Source organism: Pituophis catenifer, unplaced genomic scaffold (genome assembly GCF_029215685.1).
Source record: "Pituophis catenifer annectens isolate HBS135680 unplaced genomic scaffold, rPitCat1.0.hap2 SCAF_1, whole genome shotgun sequence".
Lineage (NCBI taxonomy): Eukaryota > Metazoa > Chordata > Lepidosauria > Squamata > Colubridae > Pituophis > Pituophis catenifer.
Genome location: NW_027256881.1, coordinates 171,785,611 through 171,808,986, shown reverse-complemented (window position 1 = coordinate 171,808,986; position 23,376 = coordinate 171,785,611). Strand labels below are relative to the sequence as shown.

General features: G+C 39.7%; 1 protein-coding gene across 1 annotated transcript in view; it reads right to left on the bottom strand.

Moving 5' to 3' along the window:
• Positions 1 to 23,376, bottom strand: part of ABCA12 (ATP binding cassette subfamily A member 12) — a 326,573-nt gene that overhangs the window by 263,120 nt on the left and 40,077 nt on the right. The window contains exons 3-4 of the mRNA XM_070956774.1: positions 18,546 to 18,690; positions 14,272 to 14,360 (exon numbers count right to left, since the gene is read on the bottom strand). Of these exons, the coding sequence (XP_070812875.1) occupies positions 14,272 to 14,360; positions 18,546 to 18,690 (234 nt within the window). The remainder of the gene's footprint in view (positions 1 to 14,271; positions 14,361 to 18,545; positions 18,691 to 23,376) is intronic.

Sequence of the window (23,376 nt, the reverse complement as noted above, 5' to 3'; positions counted from 1 at the left end):
TTAAAATTTGAACAATTGGGGAACTATAAGGCTGTAAACTATTATGAAATGAAATGTGGGGTTTTGGAGGTATAACTATGGTTGATGTAACTTGATTAAATAGAAGCTTCTTAAATATTGAGATATTGGAATAATAGAAATATACTTTTTATAAGCTGTATTAATTCAGTATAAAATGGATCTAGAGATGTATGAAAAAATATTGTGCATATTGTGCAACTTATTGGAATACTTGGAAAAAACAACCAAGTCCCTGCAGCGTTTATATTTTTGGACGCAGAGAAGGCATTTGATCGTTTGAACTGGCAATTTTTGTTCAAAATAATAGAAAAAATGCATTTTGGGGAGTATTTCACACAATCAATTAGAGCGATATACCAGCAGCAAACAGCACAAATAATAGTTAATGGAGGTCTAACAGAGGTTTTTAGAATTGAGAAAGGAACAAGGCAGGGATGTCCCCTGTCCCCATTGTTATTTATCTTGACTTTGGAAGTGCTATTGAATAAGATACGTGACTCAGAAAAATTGAAGGGTATTGTAATCAGACATCAAGATTATAGATTAAGAGCATTCGCAGATGACTTGGTTGTTACTTTATCTCAACCCATAGAGTCGGTTCCATATATATTGGATATAATTGATCAATATGGGAAAGTATCAGGATTTAAAGTCAATTCATATAAGACAAAGATGATAACCAAAAACATGTCTGTACTTGAAAGAGATGAACTAGGAAGAATAACGGGGTTTGAAATAGTTAAAAAGGTTAAATATTTAGGAGTGTATATAGCAGCTTCAAATACAAAATTATATAAAAATAATTATGAAGATCTCTGGCAGAAGGAACAGAAGGATATGGAGAATTGGAAAAAATTACAGTTGTCTTTATTGGGAAGAATTGCAGCAATTAAAATGAATGTGTTACCCAGATTTTTATTCTTGTTCCAAATGATACCAGTGCTTAAGAAAGATGAAAATTTGAGAGAATGGCAGAAAGGTGTTAATACTTTTATTTGGGCTGGGAAAAAACCCAGAATAAAGATGAAAATTATACAAGATACACGTGAAAGGGGTGGTCTTAAAATGCCTAACTTAAGACTATATTATGAAGCAGCGGTTTTATCGCTAATTAGTGATTGGTTTAATTTAACTGAGGGGAGAATGTTGAATTTGGAAGGTTATGATTTACTATATGGATGGCATGCTTATTTGTTATATGATAAAAAAGTGGATAAAGTATTTAAGGCCCATATACTTAGAAATGCTTTGTTGAGGGTTTGGAAAAAATATCAATATAAGTTAAATTATAAGATACCTGTATGGGCAAACCCTAGACATGCAATAGAAAATATAAGTATAGAACAAAAACAGGAGGTGATTACCTATAAAGAGCTTCTTGTTATGGAAAGGGGTGTATTATATTTGAAATCTTTAGATTTAGACATTGAGAGAAGAAGGTATAATTTATACATGGTTTCAGTATGGTCAGCTTCAAGCTAGATCAGCGGTTCTCAACCTGGGGGTCACGACCCCTTTGGGGGTCGAACGGCCATTTCACAGGGGTCACCAAAGCCCTCTCTCGCCCCCCCACGCCTTCACTCACCCTCACTCTCTGCTCTGTTGGATCGCCGGCCGTTCGCTTACCCCACCCACTCCCAATCTATTGCTGCCTCCTGAGTCCCAGCTGATGGCTAGAGGAAAAAAAAACTGTTTAAATTCTTGCCGCGGGGCTTCAAAGGGCCGCCCTATAGCCAGTGGTGGGATTCTGCCGGTTCTAGGGGGAACCGTTTGTTAAATTGCTGGCTTGCCCCGCCCCTCCACACCACTATTTATTGCCAATAAATAGTGGTGGGCGAGGGACGGGCGAGCCAGCAATTTAACAAATGGTTCGGTGTTTTTTTGTAATTTTATTGGCCCGCGGAGCTTCAGCATAGGCTAATTAGCCCTTGATTAGATCGGTTCCCGACTCTCAGCTGATTTGCTCTCAGCTGTTTTGCTCAGGGCTCTGCTGCTTGCTAGAGCAGATTTTTTTCCCCCTAGCTATGCTGAAAAACGAAACTGAAAGTAAAGCAGGCTGTTGGCTTTGCTGTTGCTGCAACGTTGGAAAATTAGGCAGGCAGATTTCTTTTCTTTTTCCTCACCAAAAAAGGTAGGTGCAAACAATGGGAAATTTAGGGAAAAAGAGGAGAGTTCAAGATTTTAAAACACAAAAGAAAAAAAGCTCTATTTAACTAGGAAATTGTAATAATTGAGATACTATTAATTGTGTATTGTGTTGAACGCAGAAATGGTTAAGTTGTGGTTTGGAGGAATATATGGGGGAAATTATTTGGTTTATTATTATTGGTAAATATAATTAATTGATTTATAAGAAATTGGATTGCGTGGAAATAATTGGAATATTCATGTTCATATTGATTAATATACAAAAAAGATAGTTATATAACTAATTTATTTATATTAAAATGTTGAATTTATATTAAACAACTGTAATATTACATAATTAACCAATGTGAGGATGGATATAAAAATAGATGACACTGGGAAGGGGTATAATATAGAATAGAAGGGAAAAATTGAATTTGATTAAGTTTAGAGATGAGGATGAAGGGTAATATTGGTTTTTTACAAAAATAGATGAGGAATAAATATGGCAAAAAGGAAATATAGAAATTGTAAATTTAATTGAAATGACTAAACACTGTTTAAATTTGTGAACCGGCCAAATACTCTGTTCAAAGAAAATACATTGTATGTTTGTATGTGTGTTTCTAATTATTGTTATTTATTCATATTTGTTCTCTTTTATTCTTTAAAGTTTAACAATTCATTCTTTATCTTAATATCTTTATATTTGTTTGGGGTTGGCTTTCTTCCCTTTCATCTTTTTTATTGTACAGCAATCTTTCTCCTCAAACCTACCACCTCCCTCTTTTCTTTTCTTTCCTTCTTACTTTCTCTTCCTCCCCCTCTTCTTCTCCTCCCTACTTCCTCTTCCTTTCTCCTTCTCCTCCTCTCTTCCTCCCTCTCTTACCCTCACTCCTACTCTAATTTCCCTTCCCTTCCTTCATCCCTCTCTATTGCTGTATCCTTTTATGCATATGGACTACTCAGAGGGCTGAAAAAGTTATTTTTGACTGGTCCTCGCACTTTTGACCAGTCCTCGAACTTACGACTGTCCTCACATTTTATGTTTTTGCCCTATCTTATCACCATGGTGAAGAGAAGCAGTTGTGAAATGAGTGACACGGTTGTTAAGAATGCTACAATGGGCATAAATGATGACCAGTCATAAGTGCGAAGACCGGTCAAAAGTGCGAGGACCTGTCAGAAATCACTTTTTTCAGCCCTCTGGGTAGTCCTTTTGTGCACATGGACTACTCAGAGGGCTGAAAAAGTTATTTTTGACTGGTCCTCGCACTTTTGACCAGATCTCGAATTTACAACTTTCCTCACATTTTACGTTTTTTGCCCTATCTTATCACCATGGTGAAAAGAAGCAGTTGTGAAATGAGTGACATGGTTGTTAAGAATGCTGCACGGGCATAAATGTGAGGATGGTCATAAGTGTGAGGACCAGTCAAAAGTGCGAGGACCTGTCAGAAATGACTTTTTTCAGCCCTCTGAGTAGTCCCTATACACATAGCCATGGCCACCCGGTCACATGACCAGCTAGCCATGCCCACCCAGTCACATGACCTCCAAGCCACACCCACAAAATAAGCTATGCCCACAGAACCGGGAGTAAAAAAATTTAGAACCCACCCCTGGTTGGGGGTCACCACAACATGAGGAACTGTATTAAAGGGTCGCGGCATTAGGAAGGTTGAGAACCACTGAGCTAGATGGAAGGAAGATCAAAAAACTGGTTTTGTGCAAAATGAGGAAAATTTGGTAAAACAAATTAGAGATCAAAAACAAATGCATATCAAAAGGTTGTAATGCTTTATTGGAAATAGATTCAGAGATGGAATTGGTTAAAGATTGCATGATTAAATGGGCACAAAACTTTCAAGAGCCAGTGATGATGGAGACTTGGGAAAAGATTTGGATTAGAAATGTGAAATTTACACAAGCACAAAATTTAAGAGAAAACTTTTATAAAATGTTTTATAGATGGCACTTAGATCCCAAAAAACTATCATGTATGTATCCTAATGTGCAAGCTAAATGTTGGAGATGTGATTGTGATGATGCAACTTATTATCATATATGGTGGACTTGTAAAAAAATCAAAGCATTTTGGATAAAGATTTGGTGGGTGATGCAGAATATTTAAAAAAAAAGATTGAAATTTACTCCGCACTTGTTTCTACTGGGTATAACTATGGACTGTACAGTTGTAGAGACTAAACTGATCCTGAATTTAATAACAGCAGCAAGATTGTTGATAGCACAACACTGGAAGAAGGACTTTTTGCCTACTATTGATGCTTGGATACTGAAAGTAACTAACTTAGCTGAAATGGCTAAAATCTCAGCATACTTGAAGGATCATACACAAGAAAGATATATATTGGATTGGAGAAGATGGATTGATTATATTCAAAATAAGTATCAGACTAAAAAATATCAAATAGCTTATGAATGAATCTTTAATGGTATAAGCGTTATATAAGTGATTTTAGAAGTATTATATCCAAGAAGCATGATTTTATCTATGGGGGCGTTAAGAATTTTTTTTTAAGAGGGGATCTTAGTTTAATGGATAGTTAAGCAATTTAGTTTATTGTTAAAAGTTAACTGAAATACCTTGTGTCCTGCTCTGGGAAGTCGGGGAGGGGGATGGTGGATGGTGGGGGGGTTGTGGGAAAATTGTGTTTTTTTCTTGATTAAAACTTTTTCAATAAAAAAAAAAGAAATATTGTGCATTTTAAAAAGTCTGCGTGAATCCTTAAGAAATGACAAAGAGACAAGAGGACTTAAACATAAAGAGGGAAAAAAAGCTACAGAAGAAAGCATAAAGGAGCAGGAAGAAAGAGCACTAAGAAAAGGTGCAAGATCAAAGGATCCAAAAGAACAAAGAGGGACAAGAGCGATGAAACTTAAAACTACTAACAAGTAAAGTAAAATATGGAAGAAGAAATAAAAGCAATATCAATAAATGTAAATGGACTGAATTCAGCAACAAAAAGAAACAGAATTTTTAACAGATTAAATAGACTAAAGATGGACATTATATGCTTACAAGAAGTACATATTAGAAAACAACATACAAAATTATTAGAGCATTCAAAATTAGGAGTTGCATTTACCTCATTGATACAACAAAGTAAGAGGGGAGTAGTTTTATATGTCAAAGAAAAACTAGAGCCTAAATTAATATTTGAGGATGAAGAAGGCAGGATTTTAATGGTGGAAATGAAAATGAATTTTAAACAAATACTTTTGATAGCGTTATACGCTCCAAATGACAAACAAGAAGAATTTTATAAGAAGCTGCCCAGGAAAAACATAGAATTGGACTATGAATATATATGTATAATGGGTGATTTTAACGCTGTAATGGATGTGGAGTTGGACTTTAAAACAACAAAGACAAATAAGAAACCCAGAAAAACTCTCCCAAAATCTTTCTTCACAATGATTGAAGAATTAAGTACTCAAGGTATTTGGAGACAAAGACATTTGAAAGAAAAACAATACACTTTTATTCAAATAGACATTTGTCGTGGTCAAGGATAGATATGATATGGATTTCAACAGAACTTATAGATAATATACAAGAAGTAAACATTGAAACAAGTATTTGGGCAGACCACAATCCAATAATAATAACTTGGAAAGGACAGAAGAAAAAGACAAGCTGGATATTGAATCAAGTAATATTAAATGAAAAAGAATTCCAACAGACAATGGAAAAGGAATTAGAGTTTTTCTTCAAAATAAACAAAAAGGAGGATACATCACTTCATAATGTATGGGACACAATGAAAGCATATATTAGGGACTTGGCAATAATATATCTGGGAAAGAAAAATAAAATGAAAAGACAAATACAGAAGAAATTGGAAAAGGAGTATAAGAAACTAGAGGAAGATTTACAAAAGGACACACAAAACAACAAAATTAAGAAACAAATGGAAATGAAAAAACATGAAATAAATTTGAACGAGCAAGAATTTTTGGCAAATAAGAGCATCTAAACAAAAAAAAATTGAAAATGCGAATAAACTGGGAAGATGGTTAGCATACAAAATAAAGAAAGAAAAAGAGAAGAAAGTAATAAAATACTTACAAGATGAAAAGGGGAAATACATTATAGAAGTGAAGAAAAGAAGAGAATAATTCAAAATTATTATGAAAAGCTCTATTATCAAGAGAAGATATCTGAAGAGAAGATAATACAATTTTTAGAAAAATCAGACCCACCTAAAATACCCGAACAATACAAAGGGATGTTAGAAGAGAGAATAACAATGATGGAGCTAACAGAAGTGATTAAAAAACAAAAAAATGGAAAAGCACCAGGTCCGGATGGACTACCAGCAGAACTATATAAGACATTTCAAGAGGTGTTAAGCAATGTAATGCTGGAATTATTTAATGAATTTTTATTAAAAGCAAAAATGCCAGATTCCTGGATAGATGCCTATGTAACACTTATACCTAAAGAAGATACAGATTTGCAATTTATAAAAAACTATAGATCAATTTCATTGTTAAATGTGGATATTTTCGCTTCAATAATGGCGAATAGGCTAAAGAGACTATTAAATGAATTCATTCACATGGATCAAAATGGGTTTCTACCTAAAAGTCAAATTAGAGACAATATGAGGATAAATTTGAATATGTTGGAGTATTATGAGACACATCCAGAAAAACAAATGGCGATAATATTTCTAGATGCACAGAAAGCTTTTGATAATGTGAATTGGCAGTTTATGATAAAGCAACTACAGGTAATGGACTTTGGGGAGAGATTTATGAATACTATAAAAACAATATATGATAAACAATCAGCTAAAATAGTGATGAATGGAGAGATGACAGAAAAAGTTAAGATAACAAAAGGAACAAGGCAAGGATGCCATTATCCCCATTGTTATTTGTATTGACTCTAGGAGTGCTAAATAGAAATATAAGACGAAATGAAGAAATAAAACGGATGAAAATTTAAAAAGAGGAATATAAACTACAAGCCTTCGCGGATGATTTAGTATTTATTTTGCAACTTCCCCATCATTTATGGGGAAAATAGCAATAATCAAGATGGATATATTACCGAGGTTATTTTTTATTCCAGACAATTCCTATAAAAATTGAAAAGACTTATTTTCAATACCTAAGCAAGATAATGAGGAAGTTTATATGGCAGGGGGGAAAGGTAATAATTAATATAAAGATGGTACAAGATGCAAGAAATCTATATAATTCTGATAGTAATACATATGTTTATATTAAAGTATATTCTTTCATTATTTAATTGCTCAGTGTTTCAATATATTATTACAATGCCAATCATAATATTATTCAAACATACTTAATAATACCAGACAATATTCCAGACAATTCCTATAAAAATTGAAAAGACTTATTTTCAATACTTAAACAAGATAATGAGGAAGTTTATATGGCAGGGAAAAAAGGCAAGAATTAATATAAAGATGCTACAAGATGCAAGAATAAGGGGAGGATTTGGACTGCCGAATTGGAAATTACATTACCAGACATCAGCATTGACATGGATGAAAGAATGGATCGAATTAAGAAATATAAGATTACTATCTTTGGAAGGACATGATTTGCAGTTGAGATGGCATGCTTTTTTATGGTATGGTAGAAGTAAGATACATACATATTTTCATAGACACTATGTAAGAAATGCATTGTTATTAGTGTGGGAGAAGGTTAGAGATAAATATTATGTGAAAATTCCAATATGGTTATCAACAATAGAAGCATTGATACACCCAAATATGGTTAATTTTAGAAATATTTTTAGATATAAAGACTTACTTACAGACAACAGGGAATTGAAAGGGAAACAAGAAATGTGATAGACTGGTACAAGCATATGCAAATACAAGCAAGGTATGAAAAAGATGCAAAATTATATGGTTTTTATTTAGAAATGACAGATTTGGATAAGATACTCATGGGAACAGAGGATAAAATAATTTTAAAAATCTATAGCTTCCTGCTTAGTATGGAATTAGAGGAAGAACAAGTAAAGAAAACAATGATTGCTTGGGCAAAAAATTGTGGATATTCAGTTGAGCTCTATAGATGGCAACAGTTATGGGAAAGGAACTATAAACTAACAATGTCCACTGCGTATAAAGAGAATCAATATAAAATGTTTTATAGATGGCATATGCCTCTGGAAAAATTGGCAAAAATGTTTAAAGACAAGAAATGACAAAGAGACAAAGGAATTGTTTAAAAATACAGAAATGAATTTAGAAGCTACTCAACAACTGGGGGGAAAAGAGGAACACAATACTCAAGAAGTAGATGAGAAACTAGAAAAAGCAGGGGAAGGGGAGAATAAAAATAAGAAGCAAGAAGTTAGGCACGAAGAGGAGAAGAGACTAATAAGTAGAAAACATATAACATCATGATTTATAAGGGTACAGAGAGAAGAGAGAAAAACCCCTTTAAAAAATAAAAACAAAGGGAAGTTTTGTGGATGGGTGCTCAAAAAACGCAACAGAAAGAGGCAAAAGACACCCAGGTGGGAAAGTTTAGTAGACACAAAAAAATTAAAAAGAGATACAAGATTCCAAGAGAGAGATATAAAAGAGTGACCAAAAAATCAATAAACGATGGAATTTTAGAAAGACTAAGAGATGATGGATAATGAGAACAAATATTAATAAAATGAGAAAACCCCAAAGCCCCAATATGTTTTAGGTTAGTAGATGGTAATTTAAGACTACACAATTTAACTGAAGTTTAATACTAATATTGTATTAAAAGTGTATTAAAAGATATTGTGAATTTAAAATATTAAGGATTAGAAATGGTGAGGACTTTGAGATATACTCCCATGATGGATTGAATATTGTTAATAATTGGTGTTATTTGTAATCCTATACACTTGGAATATTGATGTTATGGTGGAATAATGAGTGATTTTTAAAATATTTACTAAGGGATAATAAACACAGGATGCGAAGGAATGTTATTTATGCTTAAATAATACTATTTGTATGATTACTGTTAATGTTGTATTAAAAAAGACCTGACCCAATCAATGTACATACAAAACATGTATGTTTATGTTGGAAAAATAAAAAAACTTAAAATATATATATGAAAGAAAGCCACTTTTGATGGGGACCTGGAAAATCTGGCATTCTTCCTCAACAGGCCTGAACTACTATGCGCTGGCCTACCTGTCAGATGTGGTGATGATGAACACAATGGCCACTAACATAGAGGGGGAAGCCAAGAAGTGGGTGACGAGACTCCATGATGAGGATGCACTGGAGCTGGAACATTGATGCCTTCCTGGAGGAGCTGAGACCCAGGCTCAAGGGTGAATCCCAGTCCATACAAGCTGAGGTGGAAATCTGAGACCTGAAGCAGAAGGTCCGGGCAGCAAAAGAGTTCATCTGGGAATTCTGCTGCATTGAGGCAATGGCCAGAGTGGCTACTGGTCTACCATTTCAAGGAGAGCCTAGACTGGGAGCTGCTCCAGGCCTGCATCCACCAGGGAGTCCCTGAATAATTTCATGAATGGTACCGGATGGCCATAGCACTAGTCCTTGAGCTGAAGCAGTACAAGAAGTGCAGCATGCCGGAATCCGGATCCAAGCGGAGCCAAGAGGGGCACCGGTTTGGCCAACGGCCTGTTGTCGCGCCACCCACTGGCTCTCCCACTGACCTAGTCAGAGCCTCCATCAAATACTTCAGATGTGGACAGCAGGGCCATTGGGCCTCCGAATGCCTAGCACCCACTTCCAAGCCAAAGGCAACCCCTGGCTCATGGACAAGCAACTCCTGACCTTGCATGATAGATTAGCATGGAAAGGCCCCAAACTGTACATCCCCAGTACCCTCCGGGTCCAGGTTTTGCAGTGGAACCATGATGCCAAGCAAGCCAGCCACTTTTGATTCTTAAAAACGTGGCACCTGGCAAGGAGACAATTTTGGTGGCCAGGAATGAAAAAGAACATTGAAAGCTATGTAAAAGCTGTGTGGTATGTGCCACAATGAAGAAAAGGCCAGGGAAGCCTCCTGGGCTGCTACAACAAGTAGCCAAGCCATCTCAACCTTGGGAGGAGATAGCAATGGACTTTATACCATAGTAGAACTCCCAGACAGTGGGGAAAACACCATGATTTGGATGGTGATTAATTTTTTCTCCAAGCAGGCTCATTTTATAGCCTGTCCTGGCCCACAAACTGGCAAAGCTGTTCCTGAAACATATTTACCGACTGCACAGAGTCCCAAAGAGAATCATATATGACCAAGGGGTTCAATTTATGGCCAAATTCTGGAAGGAATTCATGAAGCTAATTGAGTCCTCCCAGGCCCTTGGTTCAGCTTTTCAGCAAAGGGGTGGCAGAACGCACAAACACCATGATAGAGCAGTACTTGCAATGCTATGTCAACTACCAACAAACTAACTGGTGAGACCTACTGCCTTTTGCTGAAGTGGCGTACAACAACGCCATGCACAGGGCTTCCAGTTTGGCTTCCGTCACCGTTAGACGGTCTTTTGGGACCACCACCCCCGACGCCCATAAAGAGCCGCCTTTACAGCTGAAAGGCGGCTTGAAAAACTCTGTTTCCTTAAGGAAACGTGAGATAGAACCGGCGAGAGCAGGTAGAGCCCTCTGCGAAGTCCCCAGAGTTTTTTTTTTTACTCTTGGGGAGGAAGCAGGATGAGGCTCCCTATTCAGCTCACCGCTGCTCCGGGCTTTGGGAGAACTCTGCGCTTTGCAGAGCCAGGCGATGGGACCAACCCAATCAACGAAAACTAACAGATTGTCTGAACAAGCAGGATGAAATCCGGATTTGGGACTCTAAATTGCAAGTATTTCTAACAACCCTATGACTGATTTTAAAAGTGAAGAAAGAGTGAAGGGGGAAAAAAGTTTAAAATGGCGACTGGCTGAGGCTTGAGAAGAAAGCTGAAAGCGAAAGTCCTTCCGTTTGAATAGTTTAATATGTTACAAAGTATCTGATACAATAGCGCTGGCTAGAAGTGAAGAGAAAAAATTCTTATTTCATGCTTCTTCCTTCTTAGAGACTTGATATTGATATTGTCTGGAGAGAAGTCTTTTTTTAAAAAAAAGAAAAAAAAGAGTCTGTTTGTGTGGCAGGATGGCGTTGAAACTGACAAAGCCAGACAACCAAACTGTGGGGGGGGGGGCTCCCCCATTTACAAATCACATGAACAAGTTTTGAGCTTGCAGATGCAGAAGAATGGCTTTAAAGACCTAAAGGAATTTGTTTTGGAGGAGATGGCAAGACATGATGAGATTGTGAACCAGAATCTTGAAAAATTTAGACAGGAAATTAAAGAGTTGGTACAACAAAAGTATGATAACCTGCAACGATATATTGTAACAGCTTTGAAAAGCTTTTCAGAAATAATTATAAAGATGGATAAAGATATCAACTTAGAAATAGAGTCTAAAATGAAGGAAGCTGATTATAAGATTCATAATCTGGATAATAAAATACAAAGAATTGAAAATGATTTGATAAATATTCAAGAAAATAGCTCAGAAGTAGAGTCTAAAATAAAGGAAGCTGATCACAAGACTTACAATGCAGATAATATAAAACAAAGGATTGAAAATGAAGACACAATGATGCAATTCAGATCCATGGAATTTGCAGTCAGAATAAGGGGAATACTGGAAAATAACAGAGATGATCTGAGAAAGATGTCTGCTGAAGTTCTGGCTGTGATTTTAAAGGTTAGTCCTGAAGATGTATCCTGTAAGATTGATAAGGCCTACAGAGTAAATTCTTGGGTGGCAAAGCAAAGGCAGTTGCCTAGAGATGTGGTGATTTACTTTACTGATAAAGGAATAAGAAACGATATTGTGCAAAAGTCTTTTAACTCCACTCTAGAAATGAATGGAAGGAAGATTTGGATATATAAAGAGCTGCTGTCCAAGATGTTAAAAGATAGAAAGGACTTTGGATTTTTGGTGACTGAGCTAAAGAAACAAAACATCCCATTTAGGTGGGATGCTGCAGTTGGTATAATATTGAGATATCAAGGAGAAAGATATCAACTAAATACTGTTGAAAAAGCGGAAGAATTTTACTACAAGGTTTTTTAAATGGACCTAACATCTCCACGTATGTCATCAGTGTTAGGAACACAGGAGGGGGATAAAGAAAAGCAAAATGAACAATAGATTGAAACTCAGGCTAAGTAGATGGAGATGGAGGTAATGGAAAAACAACAAGTTATAGAGGCCTTTTTGGATGAGCCGCTTCTGGATTCTCCTTCAGAGGCTATAACTGGATCACCTATAAATATAAGAGAGGCGGCTTTGGATTTCGATTTGATGTCTTATCAAGTTACAGACCAGCATGTAATTCAATCAGCTGATATACCAGTCCAAGAAAGGCAGCCAGGATGGAGATCTAAACCACAAGATTTGAATTAAGAGATATATGATGGGGGTGGAGGAAATGGGTAGATTATGAGTTGAATAAATGCCAAATTAGGATTTATTATATGATTTTACAGCTGAATGTTGTTCTGAAATGTATAGTATAGGGGGGGATATAATAATAATGTTAGAAAGAAATGGTTAGCATATGGGGGGTGGTGTAAAAGGATCGTAAAGTATTATATAATGTGATATCAATTTGGATTTTATTTTGGAGAAGCCATGGGGGGAGGGGCGGGGGAGGGGGGGGTTAGGGAGGAGGGGAGAAAAAAGGGGGAAAAATCTGTATTTGAAAAACTTTTTCAATTAAAAAAAAACAACAACAACGCCATGCACAGCAGCACGGGGCTTATCCCCTTCAAGGTAGCCACAGGAGTAGAATTCGTCCCTATGCCTGAGTACCCTTAGGCACCCTCTTCCTTGGTAAGCCTGACTGAATGGGTGGACTCACTGCAGGATGCTTGGGGAAATGTGAAATGAGCACTAACAAAAGCCACAGAGAGACAAAAAAAAAACCCAAACAGACAAAAAGTGATCCTCCCCCAAAGGCAATTTCACATAGGAGAAAAAGACTACCTTTCTACCAAATACCTGAAACTGAAATTACCTTGTAAAAAATTGGGCCTTATAGGACCTTTCCCCATCGTAAAGGTCATCAACCCAGTCACAATAGAGCTGAAGCTCCCATGCTTGTTGGGGAAAGTACATCCAGTCTTTCACAGTAATTTATTGAAGCCAATAATAGGGTCGGAGTTGAGACCAATAGCCTGGATAGCCCCAGGCCCTATTGTAATGGAAGGGGAAACCCATTATAAAGTACAAAAAATACTAGACTTTAAGCTATATAATGGGAAACTGCAATAAGTGCAATGGGAGGGTTACCTCTTGTCAGAAGCTACCTGGGTGAAGACTAGGGACCAGAGAGATTAATTAGATTCTTCTATGAGAAGAATCCCCAGAAGCCAAAGGAACTGCCGGGTGATGGGAGGGTTGGTTAATAGAAAGTTAATCTGTATTTGATATCTTCCAGGTATTTCTCACTCACCAGGGGAGAGCTGACTGTCAACTTCGAAATGAATCTGTCAGGAGGCATTTTCCTGTTCCTCAGTTGCCACACAGTGTGGGGAGGGGGGAAGGTGGATGGAATGCATTGCTAGACACAACACAGAGCTTTTTCATGAGAACCAAGGTCATCTCCACAGATGACGGATAAAATTGGGGAGGAGTCCCTGGAGAACCTGCCAATTAACCTAATTGGCCAATGTGACCTGTGACAATTGGGGAGGGAATATTTCCTATTTTAATTATACTGAAACCGCGGGAAAGATTTAGAGTTGGTTGTACATTTGACTGTGCCAATATGATGTATCCAATAAAGAAGTCCTTTGAGAAAGATTCCAATCTCAGAGTTCTGATTTGCTTGGGTTCATAAGTCGGAACCTTGATATTTGTTTTGCCACCCATCTCATCACATCACTCTGTCTCCCTGGATTTCCCTGTTGCTAAATTGCCATTTATTAAATGAAGTTTTTACACACGATCTAATCTATTATTTTGCTGATATAATTATTAAAATCAACTGCTCTTGTTTTATTACAGAAACTTACAAAATTTTACCTACACAGAACTCTTCATCCATTATCATTTATTAATGATAGTGAATTAAATAACTTACGCAACAGACTATTCCTATTTTGGAGGACATCAGTACTTTGGGATGATGGGCTGCTCTCCTCTGCCTGGTTAGTAGACCTTCTCTGTCTTCTGTTAAGAAAAGAAGCAGGGAGAAACTTATATTGTACTTTGTATTTAATTTCCTATTGATTTTATATATAAATTGAGTATATTAATAATAAACTGAGTTTAGGTCAGACATGAAATCAATATAGTTTGAAATACAAAGTATATTGATGAGTTAGATGATAGATAGATAGATAGATAGATAGATAGATAGATAGATAGATAGATAGATAGATATGATAGACAGACAAACAGACAGACAGACAGATAGATAATGTGCCATCAAATTGGTGTTGACTCTTAGTGACCTCATAGACGTATATTTAGGCTGTCTGCAAGAATTATTTTAGCGATTTTAATAGAATTAACAAATTGCAAATGTGCATATTCTACAATCTTTTCTAATATTTCATATAATGATAAGCTTCAAGTAACAAATAATATTTTAAACATGAATATGAAAAAATATAACATTCAACATAGTATTTGTGTTTCCCCAAAAATAAGATCGGGTCTTATTTTCTTTTGGGCCCCAAAATAAGTACTAGGGCTTATTTTCAGGGGTATCTTTTTCCCCCATGTACAGGAGGCCCACTTCTTCTGCTTGCTCGCTGTGAGGCAGGAGGCCATGCAGCATGCCAGTGCCGCCACCATGAGGCAGGGGGTGAAGCTGCCCCATGCTCCCCACACCAGCTTACTTCAGGGCCCTGTAACCAAGCCACCCATGCCCCAACACCTGCCTCACCTTGCAGCAGTGGCTCTGGCAGCCCCATCCAGCAGGACCCCGGATGGCCACCAGCCCACTTCTGCTTATTCACAGATGCAATGGAGCAGGAGGCCAAGTGATGTTCCAGTGCTGCGGCCATGAGGTGAGATGGGAGGGTGGAGTTGCCCCAAACATGGCTTACCTCAGGGCCCTGCAGCCAGCCCATCCACTCCCGAACACCTGCCTCACCTTGCAGCTACAGCACCAGCAAACTACTTGGCCTCCTGCTCCATTGTTGCCACAAGCAAGCAGAAGTGGGCCGGCAGTCATGTGGGCTCCTGCTGCACATGGGTGCTGTTGTCACCGCCACAATGTAGCTATTGGGGTGTGGATGGCATGACTGTGGGGGCCCTGAGGCAAGCCAGTGTGGGGCCTTTGCCTTGTAGCTGTGGCATCATGAGTAACCAGACAGAATAGGCAGCCAGGTGGCTGCGCAGGGCACATGTGGAAACTTCATCACCACCCCAATTTGCCTTGTAGCTGCAGCACCATGAGTAACCAGACGGAATAGGTGACTGGCTGGCTGCACAGGCTCTTAAGTAGGGCTTATTTGGGGCGGGGAGAGTTTATATTAGGCGCACACATAAAAACATGCTAGGGCTTATTTTTTGGATAGGGCTTATTTTCAGGGAAACAGGGTATATATTGCTGTAAGGAAAATGAACATGTCAAGGGTTAGATGCCTGTTGGTAAAAATGATATCCAGCTCTATAACAAATGAGAAATAAACAGAGGAAGCACATCTGGGATACAAAGAGACTAGAAGTACTGGATTAATTTTCCTGAGGTGGACCAGGAGAGAAGCTCTCTTTTTACTGGCCCACCAATGACCATTCAAGGTCCTGAGTGGTTTCTGGCTCCCCACAATATTCCATGCAACCACAAAAAAGCTTGCAGAACACAAATCATGTTCAAGGCCAGAAGAGGAACAATTCTCCATCTCATTGCTCCATATGTTACCCAGGATTAAATGCAAAGGAATCTCCAGTTAGTGGGGATTAAGATTCTTATCTAATTTTGCAGCATTTTTAAAAAGACATGATAGAAATTAATAAGCTTTAGTAAGACCATGCTTAGAATACTGCATCCAGTTTTGGTCACCATATTATAAAAAAGATGTTGAGTCTCTGGAAAGAATGCAGAAAAGAGCAACTAAGATGATTAGAGGGCTGGAGGCTAAAACGTATGAATGGTTGCAGGAATTTGGTAAGTCTAATCTAATGAAAAGAAGGACTAGGAGTGATAGCACTGTTCCAATATTTGAAGGGCTGCCACAAAGAAGGGGGGGGTCAACCTATTTTCCACAGCACCAGAAGGTAAGACAAGAAACAAGAGAAGCAACCTAGAACTAAGGAGAAATTTCCTAACAGTGACATCAATTAATCAGTGTAACGGCTTGCCTTCAGAAATTGTGGGTGCTCTATCACTGGAGGCTTTTAAGAAGAGACTGGACAGCCACTTGTCTGGAATTGTATAAGAGCCAGCGGTTGGACTAGAAGACCCTCAAGGTCCTTTCCAACTCTAGTATTCTGTTATTCTGAATTTCCCAATATTCCATCTCAAGGAATATTGGGAATAAGCCCCTTTTGCATCAGAATGCACCCATACACACAACTATGTGCTCGGTCAGTATTGTCTTTGCTATGCACAAGCAACAATATTCCATACTTCACTACTTTGGAAGAGTGGTCCATATTAACATATTTCAAATCTCAACAAAGTTTTAAAGGGATCAAATCCTTACTGGGATTCCCTTCTGCCTGGTTTCAAGATGCTCTGTGCTTTCAAGAGAATATAGACCTCAAAAATCATGGTCCAGATTTCTTTGATAGAGGCCACTTCTGAAAGAGCTCATGTAACTGAATTGAGTTTCTCCTCTTAGAAAAGAGCGTGTGAATCAGAGGTGGTATTCAGCCGGTTCGCACTGGTTCAGGCAAACCAGTAGTGAAAATTTTGAGCAGTTTGGAGAACCAGCAAATCCCTCCACTGGCTGGCCCTGCCCCTGCCTACCCACCACTTGCTCCTGCCCATCTGTTCACCTGTTCACCCCACCTACCCGCTCACCCACCCAGCTCTCCCCAACCTGCCCAGTTACTTCTCATCTCGCCTCCCCGGTATAGCTGTTGCTTCCGTTTGGCTCCTCATGTGCCATTGACCACATGGTCTCTGCGGGACAGCCAGCTGGCCTGCCTTCCAACACGGTGCCCGTGGCCCAACTGAGCAGCCCTGATTATCCTGGGTAAGCCTGCAAGTCATGGCTTAGCTAGCTGCCTCCCACCATCCCACGTGGTGCCACCAGCTTGCCTGCCTTCATCGCGGCCTACCACGCTGGCCACGTGGCCCAGCTGATATCCAGGCCTCACCTATTCTGGTCACTGCAGCTGCCTGCAAAGGTAAGGTGCTGGGCCAAAGGGCGGCCTTGGGGTGGAGAAGGTGAGGCTCGGCTGCCTTTCAGGTCTGGCTCTCATCAATCACCATCCTTCTGCCCGCATATCACCTGCTCTCCCTTCACCTCGACTCCGGCCTTGCCCTGGAGCCTCCACCCAATCGCCATTCACCTCGGCCAGGTTGGGAAATGTGCCATTCCCCCATGCCAGCCTTGCCCCGGGCCTCTGCCCACATGCTGCCCCCCCGCCTCAAACTATGACCCCCCTCCAGGCTGAAGCAATTTATTTGGCCTGCAGGCTGCCATGCTAAGTGAAGGGCCACAGGGGGTGGTGTGGGCACAGGAGGGCCGAAGTGGTTTGGGAATGGACCAGACAGTTCTTCTAATCTGTAAGAAGTCCCATCCGGAAAGCACTGCAGTGGAGATCTTGTAGCAGCTTCTTCCGTCCCTTGTTGAGCCTCAGTTGCTCACAGAGATGCTCCTTGTGCTCTCCTGGTCAGCAGCTGCTTCTCTCTGCTGCTGCTCTTTCTGGCAGACCGTCTTGTGCAATTTAGCAGCTGTGAGCTGCCACTTTCCTCTAAATTCCATCCGGAAAGCGCTGCAGCACAGCAAAGCAGCAGCCATGTTGAATTGCACTGGTAAATTGCACAAGATGCTCTCCTAGCAGTGTGGAGAGAAGCAGCTGCTGCCCCGGGGAGCAGAGATGGAGGGGAGCAGGCCCCAATAGGCTGCTCGGTTGACCCTCGCTGCGTGACGGAAGTCGTGCTCATGCATGTGCGTAGAAGCTACACATGTATGTGAAAGCTGTGTGTGCGCACGTGCACAGAAGCTGCATACACACATACATACACACACACACACACACACTCACATTTTTGTTGAACCAGTGGTGAAATTATTTGAAACCCACCACTGATGTGAATCTGAGGTTAAACATGCAAGAGATGATTATTCTCTCAATAGGGACTAGGCCAGTGGTCTCCATGCTTCATCATTTTAATTAGCATGATTATATACAATACAGCACACATATAGAAAGCCAAGCAACTTTTTTTACCTGCTTTTGAGTGAAATATTCAATTTGGGCAAAAGATCTTCAGGAGTATATGGTGCACTTTTGCATGTGGCATCAGAACTGCAAAGCACAGTTTGGAGAAATGGCAAGAAACCTGTGCTGGGAAGATTCCTAGGGGCCAGGTAACCTAAAAAGAATGAAATAAAATGATACAGCAATAGGAATTAGTGAAAAAGTATTTATCTGTGTTTTGTTTTTGTTTGTTTGTTTTTTTTAAATATGGTAAGGTTTCTGGCAAAAAGAAATAGAACCATACACAAAAAGAAATGGTACAAATGAAGAAAACTTTTTTTTAAAGCAACAACTTGTTCAGTGTAGAAATGAAATTTACATGAAAACTGACCTGCTGGTGCAAAGGTACTTCTTACCTTGGATTCCTACCACAAATAATTCTAGTGCAAACATGGACTATTAGGTGCACATACATAATCAATAATGCTATTAGTTTATATTGATTAAATTAATTCGGTTAAAATTAATCCAACTGCATTAAAATCCATAGGTTTCCTCCAGTATTTACAATGGATCCCCTGAAATATAGGGACCAGCAACTCAGTTGTTAATAAAGTGGTTGCTAAGTGAAACTGCTACTGTGCTTATGATCTTTCTTCAGCTTTCATTTGCTTTACAGATCTGTAAAAGTCATAAACATGGGGATTGATTGTAAAGTTACTTTTTCTTCACTGTTGTAACTGTGAACAGTCAGTAAACAAGGCAGTGGCTAAATGAGTACTACCTACAACTGTTTGCTAAACCAGATATTATTTCAGTGAATCTGCTCTAAACCCAGAATCCTCTTATCACTATTATTAAGCATTTATTGATCTAAAGCATACATATGTCAAGATACAGTGATATAATTTAAATACAATAATGAGTATGGAAACAAATATTGACTCTATTTCTCCTCCCCCCTCCCTTTTTTTTTTCTGCCATCCATGTTTGTTTTCCATACCTGGTTTAATAGAAGAAAAATAGGGAATGGATGAGTTCACCACACTTACCTCAGTGATCATGCAGTTTAAACGTGTGAAATAGACTTACATTTTAAAAAGCTATAGCAACAACCATTTTATTACTAAGTTTCAAATGCTTAAATACATTCCAGTTTTAATCTTTGGATATCTATTTAAAAACAGATGACATAGAATTTGCAACAGTAATAATATGGAAAACAGCAGTTAATCTAAAATATACATAATAGTTAAAAGAACATTATATTCAATAGGCAAAAGAGGTAGGGACAACTAGAGATGAACTGAAGTAAAACAGGGGACTCAAGTAAAATAGAGAAGTCCAACCCACCAAAAACATAACCATAAAAGACAGACTAGGAATACAAAGCAAGAAAATGGTAAGAGAACACCTGTCTGCTCTAGATGAGTTCAAATCACCAGCACCCAGTGGTGGGTTGTTACCAGTTCGCCCCGGATTGGGTGAAGCAGTAGCGGTGGCAGTAGGAGGCTCCACCCTCCCACCTGGATGTCTTTGTGCATGCGCAGAAGCTTCTGTGCATGCACAGAAGTGTTGCACGCACAGAAGCTTGCACGCATATGAGTGAACTGGTAGCGACGGGATTTGAAACTCATTACTGCCAGCACCTGACAGATTACATCCCAGACTTCTGAAAGAGCTGGCAGACATAATCTTGGAACTATTGAACCAGTGGTGGCTTTCAAAAATTTTTACTACCAGTTCTGTGGGTGTGGCTTGGTGGGCGTGGCAGGGGAAGGATACTGTAAAATCTCCATTCCATCCCCAATCCAGGGGAAGGTTACTGCAAAATCCTCACTTCCTCCCGATCAGCTGGGACTTGGGAGGCAGAGAATAGATGGGGGCGGGGCCAGTCAGAATTTTTACTACCGGTTCTCTGAACTACTCAAAATTTCCGCTACCGGTTCTCCAGAACTGGTCAGAACCTGCTAAAACCCACCTCTGGTCAGAACCTGCTGAAACCCACCACCTATCTTTCAAAGATCCTGGAGCACCAGGGAACTACCAGAGAACTAGAAAAAAGTTAATGTGGTTCCCATCTTAAAAAAAGGAGGGGGCAGGGAGACAACCAAATCCAGGAAACTACAGCCCAATCAGCCTGATTTCTTTCCTGAGAAGGTCCTGGAAAAGATAGTTAAGCAACAGATTTGCAAATACCTAGGGCCCATTGTTCAAGTCTGTCAGGATCTTTTTGGATCTTCTGGGATGTTGGCTATTCCTGCCAGTTTAGCATCATCTGCAGATTTATGAGTTCTCCTTCTATTCCCTCATCTAATTAGAATGAATTTATGAAGTTATTGAAGAGTACTGGGCCTAAGATGGAACCTTGTGATACCCCATTGCTTACTTCCCTCCATACCATTGAGGACTACTCATTGAGTATGGTTTGTCAGCCAGTTACAAATCCATCTGGTGGTGATGTTCTCTATCCCACATTTTTCTAACTTACAATGAGGTAGGTTGGGGCCTACTTTGTCGAATGTAAGCCCAGTACTCTTTAACTTTGTCAAATTCAGGGGTGAAATGTAAAATTTGTTACTACCGGTTCTGTGGGCGTGGCTTGGTGGTGGTGGGGTAATGTGACTGGGTGGGCATGGCCAACTTTTTTTTTTTAACTTTTCAAAGCATTTTTTCTAATGCTTCTAATGCGTCAGAGAGGCTTTTTAAAAAATGCTTTGAAAAGCCTCTCTGACGATCAGGCAACTCAGCTGGGATCGTCAGAGACTTTTCAAAGCATTTTTTTTACCACCTCTTCGGCCAAGAGGTTGCAGAAAAAAATGCTTTGAAAAGCCTCTGATGATCCCAGCTGAGCCACGTGATCATCAGAAGTTTTTTTTTTTTTACTTTTAAAAGCATTTTTTCTTTGGAAGAGGTTGTAGAAAAAATGCTTTTAAAAGTAAAAAAAAAAAGCCTCTGATGATCGTGTGGCTCAGCTGGGCATGGTGGGGGGGGGGTGTGTGCAGGGATTTTTGCTACCAGTTCTCTGAACCACCCGCCACCATCGCTACCGGATCGGGCGATCCGGTCCGAACCGGGAGCATTTCACCCCTGGTCAAATTCTACTTTTTTCTACCAAATTCTACTTTGTTGAATTTAGGCCCAGTATTCTTCAACAACTTCATAAACAATTTAGATGAGGGAATAGAAGGGGAACTTATCAAATTTGCAGATGACACTAAACTGGCAGGAATAGCTAACCTCCCAGAAGATAGGCTCAAGATTGAGATGGATCTCAGCAGACTTGAACACTGAGGCTTAGCTAACAAAATGAAATTCAATGTAGAGAAAGGGAAAGTTTTACACTTAGGCAAGAAAAATCAAATGTACAAGTACAAATTAGATGAAACTTGGCTCACATTTGTGAGAGGGATCTTGGAGTCCTGGTGGACAATCACTTAAATATGAACCAGCAGTGTGTAGCAGCAATCCAAAAAGCCAATGCAATCCTAGGTTGCATTAACAGAGGAATACAAGCAAGATCACGTGAAATATTAGTACCACTTTATAAAGGCTTAGTAAGACCACTGTCAAGTCCCCATAGATCCCTATCGGGACACTGCCATTCCTGTGGGGAGGACCCCACAGGTTTACAACCTTTCCTTGTCTCTGGACTTTCTTTTACTTTGATGTCCCTTCTTGGGAATGGGAGGGGGGAGGGAATAGCCTGGGGCCATCTGCTTTGTCTCAGCTCCAAGGGAACAAGCAAATGGCGCCTGACAACAGCCCTCTTAGCTTCTTTTTAGCTCGAGGTTTTCACAACTTCATGCCCGTGGATTGGCTCTCCTTCAGACTGGACAGAGGAGAGGGGTTTCTACAACTTTTAACCTAATGATGTTGAGTGGAAATTTCAGATCCTGCCTTGCTTTTCTTGCTATCACTATCTCCCAATAAAAGTTCCTTTTGAAGTGATGCTGGTTTTAAGAGTTCTTCTTTCCTGAGGAGAGAAGAGAGGCAAGTCTTTACATTAGGCAGGATCTGCAATAGTGGTCAACCCAAAGAAGCTTTACTCTACTAAGGGGATCTTGCAAACTATGTCTGACCAGGGGAGTGGGCATGGAGAAGCAGAGTGCTGGGGGGAAACCTCCACCATGACCCAAGCTGATGCTCAGTGGAGGAACCGGCTGCACTGGAAGTCCCCGTAAAGCCAAGATGGTCTGTCGGTATGGGGACCACTGGAAAGGAAGAACCAAAGGGGTCAGCAGCAATGCTGGAGGCACAAACTGAAAGCCCTGTCAGATCACAATGACCTGAATGAGGAACCGGAATGAGAGGATTGCCTCAAGAACCATGTCATGCTGGAGGCTTTCCAGGAGCTTAGGGCACAAGGTGCCCTGGACCACAAAAACGGAGGCGATGATAAACAAGGGGAAACTGATTGGGGAAGAGCAGATTCTCCCATTCTGGGAGCATCTGGAAATGCTGCCAGGACAGATGGGGCAGCTGCCACCCCACCAAATCTCCGCACTAAAATCCAGGTCCAGTGAATGTCCCTGGAGTGGCAGCCAGGAAAGCTGCCAGCCAGAATAAAAAGCACCACCCCCAGCATCAAGTTCGATGGAGATCCCCAACAACTGGGATTCTTCCCCATCCAGGTCCTCACCTACATGATGGAGTATGGCTGAGACTTCCCAAACCAGGGAGCCCCAGTCCAGGTCATCACTCTAGCCCTAGAAGGAGCTGCTGCAAGGTGGATGGTGATCCTCCATAATGTGAATACTCCGGAGTTCCGGAACTTTGATCGCTTCATGATTGTCCTCCAGCAGAAGTTCAAGGGCTCTTTAGCCGACCGCAAGGCCGGAGATTGCATTAAGATCATGAG